The sequence below is a fragment of the Spermophilus citellus genome, assembly GCF_964194105.1.
Source record: "Spermophilus citellus genome assembly, chromosome: X".
Classification (NCBI taxonomy): domain Eukaryota; kingdom Metazoa; phylum Chordata; class Mammalia; order Rodentia; family Sciuridae; genus Spermophilus; species Spermophilus citellus.
The window spans coordinates 10,524,951-10,541,535 of record NC_138190.1 but is presented as its reverse complement, the minus strand read 5'-3'; the positions used below and the strand labels follow the sequence as shown (position 1 = coordinate 10,541,535).

Sequence of the window (16,585 nt, the reverse complement as noted above, 5' to 3'; positions counted from 1 at the left end):
AAAATAAGATTATAAATAACTACACACATACCTACAGCTTTTTCTACTGCCTTTGTTCTGAATTTTATAAATATGCTGATATTTTTAAACTTTATTTATTTTTTCTTATGTGGTACTGAAGATCAAATCCAGTGCCTTGCGCGTATTAGGCAAGCGCTCTACCACTGAGCCACAACTCCAACCCAAATATGTTGATTTTTAAAAGCATTTTGTGAATTGAATAATGAACTCATTTCCCAGTCTGCACCATAAATTCACCATCTTTACACCACCCTCTAGACCACCTTATCACAATGTTCTTTATTCCTTAAGCATTCCTTAGGTGTTTGTTGAATTGAATAGGATATAAAAAAACTTTCAAAAAATTGCAGTTCAGAGAGTTCACCATATATGAATTAATTGATCAACTGAAATTTCCCTCCATTTATGTGGCTAGTGGTTTGTGAGAGAAATATCATGGCAGATGACATTGTAATGGTCAGATCTTCAACAAAAAGGATATGGGTATAATTTTAAATATTTCAGAGATTTTAAAATCAAAGTGACTCCTCAAGATAGAATAAAAGGAAGAAAATACTTGGAAATTCAACACAATTTATATCAAAAGAGATTTAAAAGACCTAAAAAAATCAGTACATTTACAGAGTAAAAACACTTTTGCTTTTCTATCAGAAGCATGTAAAGCATTGAGTAAGGTATTTTTGAAAAATAAATTCAAAGACTGTTGTAACTTCAGTCTGATCTCAAATCTGATCATGAAAAAGACCGATGTTAGGCAGTAAGCCACAGGAGATAAACTTTCTTTTGTTCTTTGCCTTCTCAAACTACATCATTGTTTATAGTTAGATGTCTACTAGTCTTAACTTTGATGATCTGAGATAATTTACTTACCTCAAACTCCTTAGAGCCGAAGTCTACATGGGTCCCTAAGTTTAACTCTCAAGCTCTAAGCAAAAGTTAGTGTTCCGAGCCACCATCACTCATATTTCCTCTGGCTATGCCAGGGTTGGGCTTTAAAAAGAAGATATTTGCATCCTATTTATCACTCTTGATCAGGAAGCACCCACACAGGCATTGCTCTGTCTCACTGGAGGCAGGTGCCAGGTAAATCCATCCAATCAATTCTCACTGACTCAGGACTATGAGGAGCCCACTATGGCCAGAAATGAAAAGAAAAGGAGACTAAGAAAGATAGCCAGATGTTGTATAAACCACCATCGGTCCAAGCCACCTTTCCTCCTGACATACACTATGCAACTCTGAAAGAGGGAATTTGGAAAACCAGCTTTTATTATCGATTTGCCTTTATTATTTACTTAAAAATGGCACTCCAGACAGCTCACAGGAGAGCTATTTATTATTAATAATGAGGAGACTATTTATTAATCCCTAAAATGGCCTCCATGGGCTTTGCTTGACTTATGGACAGAAGTAGTGAAAATCTTATTCATTAAAAATAATAACTTTTTGCTTTGGATATTGTTTCACTGAGTTTTAAAATAGGATAATTCTTTTGCAGAGGTAGAAAAGTGGAGTGGATTCTCTTGAGCACAGTGCTTGTTGTCCACAGTGGTCACTGGTTTCTTTGCTTGGAGCTAGGAGACAGGGCAGAGATCAGGGTGGAGTGGAGCTGGCAGGATCTACAGAGGCAGATGTCACACCATCCTTACATGTCTGCCTTGGTTGGAAACTCTATGCATATGCCTGCCTAGATAAGCTTTTCTTTTTTTGAGGTGTGTGGGGGGGGTACTTGGAATTGAACTCAGCTGCACTCGACCACTGAGCCACATCCCCAGCCCTATTTTGTATTTTATTTAGAGACAGGGTCTCACTGAGTCGCTTAGTGCCTCACCATTGCTGAGGCTGGCTTTAAGCTTGCGATCCTGAGTCACAGGGATTATAGGCGTGTACCACCTCGTCCAGTTTAAATTTATTTTTTACATCCAAAATGTATAGCTAGCTGAGAATCTGCTTGAAATTCATGGAAACCATGCAGGTATACTTTTTGTGAGATGTAGACCCCTTTGGGGGAGCCAAACACTAGACAGAGCTTCAGGGCACACTTGCATTTCTATATTTAAAAATTTTACTAATAAAGCAGAAAGAGAAAAGTATAAAAACTTTTGCCAAATCTCTTTTATGCCTACAGCTAAATATTACTCTTTAAAGAAGAGTGCTAATTAAATAGATCTGGTTGGTTAAACAGAAAGTTTGCTTTTTAGAATTTTTTCAGGTGCTGAATAAATTCATGACATTAAGGACACTTTACAAAATGCAAAACCCAAAGTCCCAGCTGTTCATGATGATATACACACTTTTCTATGTATGGAACTTTCATATGCATCACATTTAAAATGTTTTTTTTTTCAAAATTTTATATAAAAATTAATGAGTTGCTGGGCTGGGGAGGTGGCTCAGTGGTAGAGTGCTTGTCTCGCATGCACAAGGCCCAGGGTTCAATCCTCAGCACCACAAACCAAAGAAATAAATAAATAATGAGTTGCAGAAACCACTGACACATCCACAAATTTTCCTGTGTCTATTGAAGAGAAGAAGAATATTGAGTAGAAATGAAGAAAGGTATGAAGCCCTCAAAATTCTTCAATAAATCACCCAGGATTTACAAGGCTTGTTGCATCTGACAAAATAAAATTTGTCTAATTTCAACATAATTGTTCATTTCAAAATCTTGCCCATTGTGAATTTTTTTCTTTCATTTCTAAAATTATAGTGGTATAGGTTTATTCTACAAAACCAAGAACTACAAGTAGGTGAAAGAATGTAAGTTTAGATTCTTTTTTTTTTCAAATATACACAGGCACATGCTTATTTTTACAAAGATGGGGGTCACATCTCGTGCATGTGGGTCTGCAATATGCTATTGTTATGTAACAAACACCTGGAGCCACATGTCTTTGAAGTTCTATCTCAGAGAGCCAGTCCCTCAGAACTCTCCTCCCCAAGGTGGACTCCAAGGCTTCCTTAACCAACTTCAAAGCCCTGTTTTGATGATGCATGCTTTTGTCATCTCCTGATGAGTTTCTTCAAAGACAAGCTTTGTAGTTTGAACTCAGGCTTACACCCACTGTTCCCCTTCTATTTGCTCTGTCTCTATATTTTCCCCTTTCTGCTCTAAATAGTCTAGATTCTAAATTAAAGGCATTTCTATGGTCTCACTTGATATAGGGGTGATAATTGGTGATGACTAATTTTTAGAAATGTAATGACTTCTTCCTTGTATTAGGACGATAAATAAACCAGGCTCAGGTACCACTGTTGGTTGATTCAAATGCCTGTCCAACACCTGGCAAACCCTTCTCTGCTCAGCCTTTCCCCACCCCTACCCCCCTTATTAAAGGAAAATTCAGTTGAGAAGGTGAAAGAAAAACTTTTCAAAATATAATGAGATCCTACACCTAGTTAGCATTAAACAGAAATCTATTTCCATAGAGGAGCAGGTGGGATTTGGCTGGACTCTCATTACCTCCCATGTAGAGTAGAAATACTGATTTGCTTACCAAATAGCCCAGGCTGCCTATTTCCATAAGCACATAAAACTAGAGAGATATTAAAACATAGGGAAGAAAAAAAAAAAACACTAGCTGAAATCAATACAGTATTTTCTACAAAGAAGCCAGTAAGCATTATGTAACCTATTACATACACAAAAGGCACATATTGAATTAACAGGACTGTAATCACTATGATTATTTAGGATTTTTAAGGAAAGAATATTATGAAAGTAAGAAGTTCACATTTTGAAAGTCAATAAGAACATGCGACCTTAAAGATTGAAATAAATTTTAAGTGGTACCCAAGAGGCATAGGAGGCACCCAAGGAGGGGGGAAAGGTCTATGTGTTTAAATAGAGCTATTGAACCAAAAAGTCTATTCCCTGACTGGCTCATGATTCTGCCTTACAGCTTTCTTCTTCAGGAATGAGAGATGAGGACAGAAATTCCTTGTCCTTTTACTTGGTTCAGTTATATTCTTTTATTTTACATGTCATTTTTAGCTAATGATTTTGATTACTGTCAAGTAGTTAAACAATACATATGTTGAGAAGGCAGTAGAGAAGGGAGTATGAGAAGGAGGAGGAAGATTCTCCAAGAGGGGACTGGGCAGGGTCTGAAAGGGAAATCTGAGGACTCAGTGACAAACTTAATCTTCAAATATTTGCCCAAAGCCAGACCTGCTTATCTTCATGCTAAATAACTAAACAGAGTACAATAGCAAGTCTCAACAGGATCAAGAAGCTTAACTCAGAATCAGGTGGCAGGCAGTGGTTTAAGAAGTCTTACTATGCTGGTCAAAACCAAATACCAGCTCCTCAAAACCTGACAAATTCCTATTTCACATGCAGGACAGAGAAAATTGGAGTTGATCTTGGCATAGTATGACAGACAGAAACTCTAACATGGACATTCAAATCCTCAGTATTTTGGAACACCATACATTAATTACTCTGAAAGGAATTTATGAAAAACCAGACATTTGGGGAGGACTATTTTCTCACAAAGAAAACAAAATTTGCAGCAACCACTTTTCTTTTGTTACCTCCCCTCTGCCCAAGGCACTCTTTTGGGGCACTTCCCTTAGGAGCAAAACAAAAAGTGATCAATCCATGAGCTAAACAAGCTGGATTAGTTTACCATATAATGCTGCTTAGGTTGATGTGGGTGAAAGCATCAGGTTTCGGTTCATTTGTATCCTTGCTGTTTCTATGCAACCCCATGTGTTACTTCACCCTGCCAAACCTCAGCTTCCCCATCTGTAAAGGGAGTAAAAACAATAGCCACCTTGAAGGGTTATGAGGAGTCAAGAGAAAGTGGTAGTAACAATGCCCAGCACCCTAGTAGATGTTCTGGAAAGATACCCCTTCACCTTCCCACTCCCTAGGCAAAATTTAAAAGTAGACCATAGTAAAGTTAAAATACTGAAGACAATGAAAGGAACCCCCGAAGATCAAATTTCACTTTTCATCCCCCTGCCTCCAACTGCTAGGCATAGGAGTTAATGGGAGGCAGAAAGATCTCCTCTTGAATTCTCAAGTCAAAAAAAAAAGCAAAGCAACTGCTCTGTAGATTTGTTTCAGACTTCCCATCCTGGCACTCATTACCTTAAAATCAGGTTGAACCAGTCCCTTTTTGGTGGTGTATTGTACCATCATATTTCTTACAAATGAAAACTTGGAAGTTACTCAAAGTGTGGTCGGTCTGTAGGCTAACAACATTGGCACCACTTGGGAGTTAATTAGAAATGCAGACTCTCAGGTCCCACACCAGACTTAGTGCATCTGAATCTGCATTTTAGCAAGATCCCAGTGATCCATGTGCACATAGAGCTTGAGAAATGGTGATGTAGAGCACGATGTATTTGTACTATTTTTTTAAAATATTTATTTATTTTTTTCTTAGTTCTCGGCGGACACTACATCTTTCTTTGTATGTGGTGCTGAGGATCGAACCCGGGCTGCACGCACGCCAGGCGAGCGCGCTACCGCTTGAGCCACATCCCCAGCCCTATTTATACTATTTTTAAAAATCCAATGAAATGATCATGGTCCACAAGAACTTTGAGTGTAACTATATACTTAACCTTCTCATCTTTCTATGTCTGTCTAAAAAACCACCAAGTCTCTGATTTAGGGAGACTTCAGGAAACTAAGAACCAATATTTATAGCTAAATTAACATCATGAAAGTATAAAGAAAAGAAGATATGAGTGAAAATTCTGTCTTTTTGAAAGCAGTTACAAAGTCAATATAAAAAGCAGTTAGCAGAGGAAATAGCACAATTTGATAGCTTTTGATGAGATTTTGAGCAAGCAGTAAATTCACAATAGCAGTCTAAGCCTCTGGTTCCCAAATTACACCTTCCAAAGTGCCAGGGGAAGCCCCAACAATTTCATATTCATAATTTGGTATTACTTTTTCCTATAATTTCCTATAATTTCAAGCCCCATGACACCTGGATCTGTGCATAGCCACCTGCCACTAAAACGCACCATTTTGGCTTGTTTGGTCGCCTGGGTCCACTGTGGTGAAGTTAATCTGCTCTCCCAGGAACACAGCTGAGACTGTCCTCTTCCCAGTAGCAGCAAATCGGCTCACATTTTCTTGGCTGCTGGGTCAGAAATGGCTACATTACTCAGTGCCCCCCAAACGTTTATTGTCCTGCAGGGCCTTACACAATCCTACAGGAAACCACGCTCAACACTTAGCCAACACTTGTTGATCTGATTGAATGCAACAAAAAAGGAGACAAAAGCATATTTCATAAAGGTTCCAACTTTGATAACTACAGCTCCTGCTTTTCCCAGGCAGCACTCGGGTACATGCGATAACCCTGCCTTTGTTTAGAGAACTCTGTGCTGGAAAGAACAAGAAAATCTCTCAGCAAAACGGGACTGCTGACGCTGACTTCTCTCACAGGACTTGGTCAGGAAACCATTAGGTAATGCCAAAGGGCACAGAGAATAAGCAATGAAAACTTCAACTCAACACTTGGACAAAGGGAGCCTGCAAAAGGCAAAAGAATAGTTCCTAGGACCAAAAAGGAGCACACTTCCACAGTTGCAATTATTAAGAATCTAGAAACAGAAAGGAGTTCAGTACAATGCACCAAGATTACAATGAAAAGGTGTGATTGTTACTTTATATTTTGACAATATCGCCATGTTTGGCTTTACACGTTCTGTTAGGTAGTAGCAACCAATGAGCAGTGAAATGCAGGCAAGGTCACAAGTGCTCTTTAAATTACTTTAGGATCTTCTTTAAGTGACTTCCAAAATAGATGAGAAAGCAAAGGGTGGTAGTTAATTTCTAAAAAAGAAACAGTAGCAAGGGAGCTATTTGTAAAACTCATCAAGAGAAAAGAATTAATGGGACTAACTCTTGACAGGATACACTAAGGTTGATGGAAAGCTAGGAATTATGGCTATAAGTGTCTCCAATTGTCTGGGAAGGAAGATTCCTTTAACAGTAAAGGTGCACTAAGGTAACTTCTGACCAGCTATTGCCCCCTGTGCCCACATTAACATGAGATTGACTTGTAGATGAAGCCCCCCTAAATAGGATGGCCATCATGACAGTTCTGGAGAGGACCAACTAAGGTCAAAAACTCCACCATCCAATGTGAAGTAGGAGTTGAACACCTGATTGGCAAAGAGTACAGAAGGTGTTGCCAGTTCCCCTGGTAAACATCAAACAGTAATAAATTGGTAGACAGCATTGTCTCCTTGCTGTTCTCTGCTCAGAGATGGCTCACTCTCTCTGGAGAGTGTTCTCTGCTTAAGCCTCACTTTGCTTTTACTTTACTTTCTAGACTAAAATAAAGTTCTCTTGCATGACTTTTGGAGTCAGACTTTAAATTTTATTTCATCAGAACACAAGAACCGAGATTTGAAGTTTCAGCTCCCTGCTTTACTGTGACAGTTCCACCGTTTTCTCTGGTGCACACTGGCTGGTCACATATAATAAATCTAATGACATGTTTTAGACTCTGCTATGGATACCCAAGAAAATCAATCATTCTTTTGGCATGCATTGACACACTGTATTAACACAAATTTTTGAATGCTTTAACTTACTCATAAGCATCTATGATGTGATAAAGTTTTGGAGGAAAGCAAAACTATTGACTTTCAAAGAGGTATTTTTATATATATATACCAGGGGTGCTTTACCACTGAGCTTCACCCTCAATCTTCTTTTTATTTTTGTACTTTGAGACAGGGTTTCGCTAAATTGCCAAGGCTGGCCTTAACCTTGAGATCATCCTGCTTTAGCCTCCCAATTTGCTGGGATTATAGGCATACACCGGCACACCTGGTGTCAAAGAGGTATTCTTTTGGGTGGACAAAGAAATAGCATAATTTCTATTCATTCAGTCAAATCTTACTGAGAGACATAGCAGTCAACAGAACAGAGGCAGCCCACATTTCCGGGGGGCTTATGTCTAGTGGGGGAAGAGCACAAATCACAGTTTAATTCCAGTAGAGTGTGAAAAAGAACTTGCAGAGACATTTTTAATATTTCTGTTTGGGAACTGGAATTTGCGAGAGGGCAAAGAGTCCTTCAGAAAATTCAAGAGTGTAGATTATACGTTGATAGCAAATAAAAGTCACTGATGAATTCCAAATAGCTCTCCATCCTCTAAGGATAAAGTTTGCAGTCATTGATATCTTGGGAGCAAAGCAGAGTAATGATAGCATAACAACCTGTAAAGTAAGTTCTACCTTCTGCCAATTAACATTTTTTTTTCATATGGTGCTTTGTATTTATGCCACTGCTTATTACATATGGTAACACGGTAAAAGACGGATTTTAGAATAAAAAGTAAATTTAAGGAAGCAAAGGAGGAGGTGGTATAACTGTGGAAACTCGTGGGCACAATCTCTTGGAATTTCCATCCCTTCTCGGGGCTTAAAACACTCAAAGGCAGCTGGGAGGAGTGGTTTCCTCCAAGTCAAAATGTCATAGAAATCATTTAGTTCTTCTATTCATTCACTTCCTCTGCTACTTCTCCTGAGTCTTGCATTAACTCTGCATTTTCCATATCTTCAGTTAAATCCTAATTTTTGACAACTTGCTATTTCAATTACATGATTTAATTTGCTCAAACTGCCGTGTCACCTTCACCCAGTTGAGGCCCTTAGGATTTTACCCTAAAGCTTGTTCCTGTAAACCTTTAGCAGGAAGTACAGCTAAAAGGACACAACATTGGCTCATTTGACTTTACAACATGAATAAGCTTCTTCACTTGTGCTTACATTTTTTAGAATAAGATACATTCCTTTGGCTTATGGGTTTAAACATTACTTATATGCGTATGATTCCAAATTTTAGCCAAGATTTCCGCCTCCCCGCCCCCCCCCCCCCGGATTCTAGAGTCACATTTCACTGTCAAATTGTACATTTATACTTGAAATACCTAATAGATGTATCAGTTTTAATATGCCCAAAGCAGACCTACTGATTAACCCCTTAAACTAGCCCCTTCCACAGTCTCCCCCTTCTCAGCAAATAGCAACTCTATCCTTCCAGTTGCTCATGCTAAAGAAAGCACGATCATCCTGGTTTCGTTTTGTTTTAGCATTTCCATACACCTCAGCATTCAATCATTACTGAAATAAGGTTAGCTCTATCTTCTAAATGTGTCCCAAATTTGGCCGCTTTTCAATACCTCTACTGCTACCTACTGGCCAAAGTTAACATCATCCCTCACCTGGAATATTGCACTAGCCTCCAGACTCTTCTCCCTTCCTCCACTCTTGCACCCTACAGGTATTCCTCACTGAGTAGCCAGATTAAATGTATATCAAATCTTTCCCACTTCTCCAGTCTGAACTCGCCAGTATTCCTTCCTCTTCTGGTCCCTGAGTACTGTTTCTAACATCATCTCATATTATTTTCCTTCATCCTACCACTCCTAAAACTGGCCCACTTGCTGCTCCTCCTATGCTTTGAGTACCATCTGCCCCAGGGCCTGTGCATGGTCAGTATCCTCTGCTTGATCAACTGTCCCAGAAATCTGCCTGGCTCATCTCCAAGCTCTGTTTCAAATAGCTTCTTACTAATGAGCCCTGCCCACGCCACTCTGTTAATATTATAATCTCACCCCCACCCAGCTTGCCCAACTTCCTTACTCTTCTCTATCTTTTTTCCATAATACTTATGACCTTATAGCACAATGCATAATTTACTTATTTATCACTTTTATTGTCTGTCTTTATTAAAGAGTCAGCCCACAAGGGTGCCAGCAGCTTCCTTCTGCAGCCTGAGCTTTTCCTGTGGTTATCTCTCCACAGGGGGTATCACTCCATCACTGTCTGCATTTATTCCTTTTGGTACTCTGCTCGGAGCCTGGAATCTGATGTGCACTGTTCATACTTACTGGAATTGTAGATTAATAAAGTGTCTCTCCTAAGGATGCTTGCTTCTCAAACCTTGGGTTCAGCAAACAACCTTGCTCCTGATGAAAGGAGACAGTTGAGTAAGGGATCTGAGGTACACACTAAAAGTCTTATTGTTTAATGTTGCTACAACCTTTCCTGACATCTATGAAATCTTTAGATAGGCTATTGGCAGTTCATCAATGTTATTCCCAATTTTTGGTGGGAGGTAAGCATTTGGGGTCTAGATGAAGTACCATCTGTTTTGTAAATAAAACACATTGGAACAGAGCTATCATTCATTTGTACATCGAATCTGGCTGTTTTTATTCTATAATGGCAGAGTTGAGTGATTATGACAGAGACTACACCTGAAAAGTGTCAAAAATTTACTATCTGACCTTCCCAGATTAAATTTTCTAACTCGTCCTTTAGTGAATCCTGCCAGGCCTGTAATTTCAGTGGCTTGAGAGGCTGAGGCAAGAGGATCATGAATTCAAAGCCAGCCTCAGCAAAAGTGAGGCACTTAAGTGACTCAGTGAGACCCTGTCTCTAAATAAAATATAAAATAGTGCTGGGGATGGGGCTCAGTGGTCAAGTGCCCCTGAGTTCAATCCCTAGTATTAAAAAAAAAAAAATCCTGGGGCTGGGGATGTGGCTCAAGCGGTAGCGCGCTCCCCTGGCATGTGTGCGGCCCGGGTTCGATCCTCAGCACCACATACAAACAAAGATGTTGTGTCCGCCGAGAACTAAAAAAAATAATAATAGGGCTGGGGATGTGGCTCAAGCGGTAGCGCGCTCGCCTGGTGTGCCTGCGGTCCAGGTTCGATCCTCAGCACCACATACCAACAAAGATGTTGTGTCCGCCGAGAACTAAAAAAAAAATAAATATTAAAAAAATTAAAAAAAAAAAATAATAATAATAAATATTTTAAAAAATTCTCTCTCTCTCTCTCTCTCTCTCTCTCTCTCTCTCAAAAAAAAAAAATACTGCTGTCTGCAGAAGTGACCTAGTAGATTGGAATTCAGTTCAACAGCTCAATTTCACAGACATTGACTCAATTGTACTGTGCACAGGTGCCAGAGTTAGAGGCAAAGAAAGTGGACAAACAAGGTATCATTAAGGACTCCTTCCAGTCCTGATTCCCACTTTGATTTAAATTATTTTTTTCTTGAAATTTTATCATGAAAAAGTCTCTACATATAGAAAAGTGAAGAGGTTGAAGCATTCATACACCATCATCTAGAGTCTACGATTAACATTTTATTGTATTACCTTTGTCATATAACTATTCATTCATCCCTCTAACTTATTGTTATTATTTTGGGTGTATTCAGAGTAAATCTCAGATTTAGGTATGTGTCATCCATATAGACCTCAGCAGACATGACTTCAAATTGGTTTTTATTTTAACTCCAACACTACAATCCTGAAAGCAGTCCTCATCTAATTTGGTTAGAAAAAACGACTTTACCAAGGTTGAAAACTGAGAAAGGTTATCAGAGTAATTGAGGTAAGTATCAGGGGAATCATTCAGCTAAATTTTTCTGTTTTCCTAGTTCAGAGATGAATCAGCCTTTCAGGGCCAAGAGTGATTTGCTTGTGATGGATTCTAGGAATGTTCTGTGCCTTTGAAGAGAGGGTCATAAGCTATGCTTTTCTGGGATGCTGCCAAAAACCCACAGGAAAGACAGTGAGGAACACAGGAGTTTTATGCAATAGTAGGCCACATGTAGCTTCTAGGTCAGAAGCCTGGTTGATGGAACAGACCAGGCTGTGTGCTCTCACCAGGGTGGAAATGGGGGTCACATGTGTCCATCTTTTCTAGATATATTTGGATGTCCTTAACCACTCAATATGTTAATGGGCTTCAGAAACCAATGTCTACAAAATAATCAGTCCTTGATTTGAAGCCAACCGATTTCCTGGGTTCAGTGAGTCTGAATCCCTAATGTGGAATATTTCAGAGATATTTGTCACTTAATGAATAGCCGCTACACTGTCCTAGGAGACAAATTACTAAAATCTACAGGATAGAATTTTTGGTTGATAGCTTGAAGAAGAAAAATGATCGCAAGTGATGAAGTTTTTAAGATGTCCACACACTTGTATAAAATGTATCTTTGAAAAGAAATTTATTAAGTTATATGAATGAAGAAAATAAAATTTTTGAATAAAAAAGTCAAATAAAATGTGCTGACAATGTGGGGGTCTTTTTTTTTTTTTGGTACCAGGGATTGAACCCAGGGACACTTAACCACTGAGCCACATCCCCAGCCCCCCCCCTGCTTTAAATTTATTTTTTAGTTATAGGTGGACACAATATCTTTATTTTTATGTGGTACTGAGGATCGAACCTGGCGCCTCACGCATGGTAGGCGAGCGCTCTACCTCTGAGCCACAACCCCAGCCCCCCCAGCCCTTTTTCATATTTTTTTTATTTTGAGACAAAGTCTTGCTGACTTGTTTAGGACCTTCGTAAGTTATTGAGGTTGGCCTTGAACTTGTGATCCTTTTATCTTAGCCTCCCAAGCCAAGTTGATGGGATTGCAGGTGTGCACCACCTCACCCAGCTGTGTGTGTGTGTGTGGGGGGGGGTCTTTAAAGATTATAATAGTGTTATTTTATTTTTTTAAATTTTGTAGTTGTAGTTGGACACAATACCTTTATTTATTTTTATGTGGTGCTGAGGATGGAACCCAGTGCCTCACGCGTGCAAGGCAGGCACTCTGCCACTGAGCTACAGTCCCAGCCCTATAACAGTGTTATTTTATTTAAAGTCACTTAGGGAAGGCATTATTCATTGTCATATGAGTGTGAAGCTTTCTGTTATGCATCCCAGGATTTCAAAGGTGATTGAAATCCTGGATTTCAAATGACATGGTAAAAATGGCTCAAGGTTCAATGTACAGGGTCATGCTTGTCATTTCAAAGGTGGGCCTTGTTATAGTGAAATATCAAATACCCTTTATTCCATTTCTAAACATTCTTCCCTCTGCCACCTTTTCACCCTCATTTTTAAGTCTTTGAGTTCTTCAAAACTTCTCTTTTTTTTTCTTTCTTTTTTTTCCCTCAAGGGGCCAGCAAATGGAATTCCCTGTTTTGCCCTGACCACACACAGTCTTGAATTTATCTTCTACCAGAGGCCAACTTCTCAAAGACTTCTATAAAGAAGGGAAAGCTTGCTCTTATTCCTATTATGGTCGTGGAGATGAAGGGGATTTTGAGTCCCAGAGGGAGCTCTGTATAACGTTAAATTGAAACATCTCCAAGAATATTGCAGATCCAGTAAAGAGATGGGTGAAAATGACCATCTAAGCTATTCCCCCTTGTTCTCTTTTATTATTGAAAGGGTAAAGTTTCTAAGCTGCAAAGCTTGAATTAAAATGTAAAAGACTAGGTATTGTTAAGTTCCTCTGCTACACCCAGAACCTGAAATTCCTGAGATAGTTAAAACAAGGCACTACTGGCCATTTAGCCTAGGGCCCTGTGCAGTTTGTCACAGGGCCCAAACCAATCAGTTTGAATGTGTACCCCGCTTAGGAGTGACCAATCACCCCTGCCCAAACTGTTCCCGCCAATGAATGTGCTAATCACGTCTCAGAATTGTTGTTCAATTTTCCATCGCCTCATGATGATTTGTTCTGATGTATGCAAAGCTGCCCCCCCCCCCGCCCTCCCCAAAAAGTGTGCTTAAGCTCTGCTTGACCTCTGCTCTGGGCTCTGGGCTGCTCTCCCTTCTTGAGTGAGCACAGAGCCCCAGAGCGCTGGAACAGATCCCTAATAAATCCCCCTTGCCATTGCATGAAGCTAGTCTCGTGTGGTCTCTTTCTCTGACGCTTAGCCGGACCCTTACATTATAAAGTTGTCTTGGTAAATGCTGATTGTGAGGAAAGACACTGGAATGAATCTAACCTAACTTTCCTATGTACATATAGGAATAATCACAGTGAATCTCACCATTGTTTCATTTACAGGAAATTATTTTAAAAAAAAGGGGGAAATGTCAGAAGGATCAATAGAAGGAAGGGATCAGGGATGGGGAGAGGAAAGGGGAAGGAGAGGTACTAGGGTCAGACTTAGAACAAGATATATTCCATGCTTGTATAATTATGTCAAAAAAGATTCTATTGTTGTGTGTAACTAAAAAGAACCAAAAAAAAAAAAAAAAAAGAAAAGAAAAGAAAAGTAGAACAGTTGGAAAAACAAAAAGCAGAAGGGCCTTTTTGAGACATCTGCACTTTTGTAGGTCACTGCTATGGCCAGTGGGATGAAACATTTAATCTCTAAAGCCTAGATTAATAATTATTTAACTTATTTGGTGGCCGGTCACCTTGGTAATAATTTAAATGGAATGTCCACTTTCTGAAAAGATAAATATTTGTAAAAGTTTGTCATTAGGCTGGAGATCTTTAAAAATCTACCTCTTCTCTTCTTTTTTTGGGGGGAGGAGGGAGGGTATGGGGGTGGTTTGAACCCAGGGGCACTTAACTACTGAGCCATACCCCCAACCCTTTTTATATTAAGACAGGGCCTCCCTAAATTGCTGACACTGGCTTGAATTTGAGAGCCTCAGCCTCCAGAGCCGCTGGGATTACAGGCATTCGCCACTGGGCCTGGCCTTGTCTTGCATAAAGGCACATTTTTCATGTGTCCATTATTACCAAACAAACTACTCGAAACTGAATAGTTTAAAACAACTTTTTTTTTTTTTTGCTTCACAATTTTGTGGGTCAGGAAGTTGAGAAGGATGGGGTTGGGTGCTCATGTCTTATCCATATGGCATGGGCAGGGGCAGCTGGGGCTGGTGCATGCATTTCCATGATGACTTCTTTGTGTTTTGTGCCTCAGTATTGTTGGCTTCTGTCTCTTTGTATGGTGTCTTCCTCCAGGGCTTTTCCTTCCTGTGGTATGGGTTTCTTCCAGAATGGGGACCTCAAGTTCATTGTTTTTCTTTTTCTTTCTTTTTTTCCTTTTTATTTTTTAGTACCAGGGATTGAACACCATGGGTGCTTAACCACTGAGCCATATCCCCAGCCCTTTTATTTTTTATTTTGAGACAGGATCTCACTAAATTGCTTAGGACTTCCTTATGTTGCTGAGGCTGCCTCAGCCTCCAGAGTCACTGGGATTAGAGGTGTGTGCCACTGCACTGTTTGATGGAGGAATCAGACCTGATTATAAAATGAAATTATAAGAACATTATGATGAAGAACCAATGCCTGGGGAAAAAGTTAAGGCTCCCCCTCCCCAATCTCAGCTTCTCCTCAGGGAACCTACTTAACCACCTGGTCCCTATTTATTGGATTGTAAATAGCTTTCTCTAGGAGTTTTCCTCTCTTGAAAATGTTAACATCCCTGTGACAGACTTTCAAGGCCACAGATGCAACAGGTGCCTATGAAAAAAAAGTCATTTCTTCTTATACTTTGAAACTTTCTGAAGTCTGCAGGAATGTAGCCACATCATTTAATTGCTATGCCAATAACTGCTGTCTGAAACTATGACCTCCTAGGCTTACTTCTTAGAAATATAGCTCTAGGGGCCAGGGTTGAAGCTCAGTGGTAGGGCGCTTGCTTACCATGTGTGAGGCACTGGGTTCGATCCTCAGCACCACATAAAAATAAATAAAGTAATTGTGTCCATCTACAACTAAAACAATATTTTTTTTTTTAATGTAGCTCTTAGGGAGATAAAAACAACTTTTTTTTTTTTTTTTTTTTTTTAGATTTTCTTCTTGCAGTGCTGAGGATTGAACCCAGGGCCCTGTGCATATGAGGTAAACACTCTACCAACTGAACCACATCCCCAGCCCCCCAACTTACCTTGAGTTACTGCTACCTGTGGTGAAGAGCACTGTCTTTGTTCTACACCTGTGAACTACTGTGCATGGTCTTTGGTCACATAGGCCAAGAATTCAAACCCACCAATGTTGTAATAGTTAAGAAATGATGTCAAACTTCCTATAAAAGCCCCCTGTACCTCAGTTCAGGGCCCAGAACTTCAGAGTACTCACTATTTCATCTGGGTTTGCCAGTGTAAATAAACCTCAGTTCTCCAACCCTGGAGCAGCTGAGCTTCATCTCTTGCTGAGTGCAATTTCCATAACAAGCAAGAGCAAGATTTCCATAACAAGCTAGGTCATTGTTTTTCTTACAGTGCAGTTGGCTTCCATGAAGCAGGAAATGCGAGCTGCCAGGCCATTTCAGAGCCACACTCAGAGCTTGGCACAGTGTCGCTTCCACCATATTGCAGGTCAAAGTACCACAATCTCTGTCCAAACTCAAGAGGAAGAGATGTACCCTCTAATTTGTGTGTGTGTGTGTGTAGTGCTGGGGATTGAACCCAGGGTCTTGTGCATGCTAGGACCCTCTACTTTTGATTGAGTGTGAAAGTCACATTGCAGAACAAGAGCTTTTGAGATCAGAGACACTGTTCAGGGAATCATAGGAAAACAATCTTTCAAAGGTTGACAAACAATGGCTCTGGGAAACAATGTGTAGGTGTTACCGCTGTTGACTGGTGACGAGTTCTTGCTTCCCCAATGTTGAAGAATAACACCAAAGAAGCACGCCGAGGCCAGGTCAGAGTAGAAATTAGAAGTTTATTAAAGGACAGCAGAAAAGACTTCTCCCGGAGGAAGAAGGGGACCCTAAAGGTAGAATCCGTGGAAGTGCGGTTGTTTCCCCTTC

The 16,585-nt window shown here is 39.9% G+C and overlaps 1 protein-coding gene across 2 annotated transcripts in view; it reads right to left on the bottom strand.

The window, feature by feature from the left end:
- BMX (BMX non-receptor tyrosine kinase) overlaps window positions 1-6,144 on the bottom strand; it is a 48,668-nt gene extending 42,524 nt beyond the window's left edge. For both annotated transcript variants that reach the window (XM_081277982.1, XM_081277983.1), the window contains exon 1: window positions 6,007-6,144. In XM_081277982.1, coding sequence (XP_081134108.1) covers window positions 6,007-6,009 — 3 coding nt within the window. In that variant the 5' untranslated portion in view covers window positions 6,010-6,144. The remainder of the gene's footprint in view (window positions 1-6,006) is intronic.
- Window positions 6,145-16,585: the final 10,441 nt, after the last annotated feature.